Raw genomic sequence first — 2,347 nt, forward strand, 5'->3', positions numbered from 1 at the left:
CAGCATCAAGGAGGGAGAGGACACAGCAAGGCAGGCAGCATCAGGAGGGAGAGGAACACAGCAAGGCAGGCAGTATCAGGAGGGTGAGGAACACAGCAAGGCAGGCAGTATCAGGAGGGTGAGGAACACAGCAAGGCACGCAGTATCAGGAGGTGGAGAAGTGGACGTTTGGGTGTAACACTTCTTCAGGACTCCGCCTGCTGATGGTGCCTGGCTTGCTGTGTTCTTTCAGCCTCCTGCTTGTCTACCTTAGATGGAGAACAGCAGCTAACTTCTTGTTCTGTCTTTATTTGTATTTATTGTGGGAGCTTGCTTTGAGCAAATTGTTTGCAGTGTTTACTTTGTTACAAAATAACTAAACTTCGAGAGGTGGGCACCGCAGGGAGTGGAGTGTGTTATTTCTCCCTCCAACTCTATTTTGATTTAATCCCTGCGCTACTCTTCAATGTTTGGTCACACAGATTTACCCGATAAGAAGGACACTACTTGTCACTGGCCACTCAGCTGTTTCCCTTCTTCCTGGTGGTGGAAATTGAATAAAGGTTTGTACACCTGTTATTCTTCACTGCGTTCGACACCTGCACATGGGTGCTGGGAAAAATATAATCACTACCGCAGTTAGGTGTAGTGTGGGAAAAAAAAACTAAACTTCAAAAGCAATTCACTGGCCCAAGGGAGTTTTGGCAAGTTCTGAGATTTTTTTGAAAGTTACATCTTTCTATTTAGTGTAAGGGCCTCAGTTGATGTTATGATATTGATTCTATAAAATCACATACTGCAGATTCTGGAAATCTGAATAAAGCATAAATGTTGGAGAAGTTCAGCAGATCAGGCATTGTTTATAGTGAGAGAAACTTGAGTGCTACCTCATCCAGTCCATCTGCTGAGTGTGTATCATAGAGTGGTGCAGCATTGGAAATAGATGCTGCTGCCCAACTCATCATGCCAACTAGGTTTCCTAAACTGAACTAGCAGAGTCATTAGGGACATTCACACGGATAGCAGTGTGTTGAAGGATGCGTAGGTTAAATTTTTACATTTTACATTAGGGATAAACCTCGGCACAACATCGTGGACCAAAGGGCCTGTTCTGTGCTGTACTTTTCTATGTTCTATGTTCTAGTCCCATTTGCCTGCATTTGGCCCATATCCCTCTAAACCTTTCCTATTCATGTACCTGTCCAAGTGAAGATCTACACCCCCTTGCAGGGCCTTTCAGTCTCAGGATCGGTCAAAAGATTCCCTAGGAGTATGGTCTGTTTAAAGCAAGGTTACCACATTAATAAATTAAGGCAGCCTGGCGCAGATTTGTCCAGCAACACGGAGCTTAAAAGCTTCTGTGTTCCATGGAGAAATGGCACAATTACATTTGAAAAGTACATATTATTTATATGTTTTTTTAAGAGATAGTACAGCCTTAATTACAAGAAAAGACCAATCACATATAATAAGGTGACATGATTGACAACAAGCTAATCCAATGATATTCCCTGGGAAAGGGTTCTTAATTTACGTAGCTCACCATCTCATGCTAGCACTTCAAGGTTAGTTTGAATACCAAATCACTGCCTTTTGATTCATATTATGAAAAAATCTATTGTTCTCTCTTATCTCTAAATACAGCCAATCTAGCAAAGCATCAGTTCAAGTTCACGGAGTCAAATCGTTACTTGCAGCCATTTTGTTGTGTTATTTTAAATTGAAAAGCCATTTAGTGGTTAATAAAAATCCACATATACTTGTTGTTTCTGACAACAGCCTAAATTCAAATTTTAGATCCTCATTCCCCACTTTGGTCATTCTATGACTACACCATAAAGGCATGGATCAAATTAATCCAATTCAATGGCAGCAAAAGACGGCAATACTTTCTCTTCCTCCGAAAGGGAGCCCCCCCCCCCCCACTGCAGGCCATGATGTAGAAGAAGCATTTTCTGGATGGAACCAATGTTGTCGATAGAAACTAATATTTTAGCAATAATGCACTTAACAGTAGCAATACCAACACAAAGATCTGCCTGTATTGCTCACAAGACAAAGCTTTTGTCTATGTACACGTGACAATAAATTCAATTCAATTCAATTCAAAACAGACCCTTTGGTTCAGATTGTCCATGCCAACCAGATATCTCAATCTGACCTAGTCCAATTTGCCAGCATTTGGCCCATATACCTCTAAGTTTTGGAGGTCGCCCTCAAGACGCTGCCTGCCTTTTACCAGGACCTGATCACTGTCTGGAACATGGTCGAATCGCGTCGTGCCTACCCTCCGGCTGGAGTAGCGGCTGTCGTCAGGGAGCCGTTGCTCAGGAATCCGCACCTCCGTACTCGCGGGTCCGAGTGGCTG

General features: G+C 42.9%; 1 protein-coding gene across 1 annotated transcript in view; it reads right to left on the reverse strand.

Moving 5' to 3' along the window:
- Positions 1-1,680, reverse strand: part of mrps2 (mitochondrial ribosomal protein S2) — a 22,194-nt gene extending 20,514 nt beyond the window's left edge. Inside the window, exon 1 of the mRNA XM_043719727.1 lies at positions 1,671-1,680. Coding sequence (XP_043575662.1) covers positions 1,671-1,680 — 10 coding nt within the window. The remainder of the gene's footprint in view (positions 1-1,670) is intronic.
- Between the last annotated feature and the right edge of the window lie 667 nt (positions 1,681-2,347).

The sequence above is a fragment of the Chiloscyllium plagiosum genome, chromosome 30 (assembly GCF_004010195.1).
Source record: "Chiloscyllium plagiosum isolate BGI_BamShark_2017 chromosome 30, ASM401019v2, whole genome shotgun sequence".
NCBI lineage: Eukaryota > Metazoa > Chordata > Chondrichthyes > Orectolobiformes > Hemiscylliidae > Chiloscyllium > Chiloscyllium plagiosum.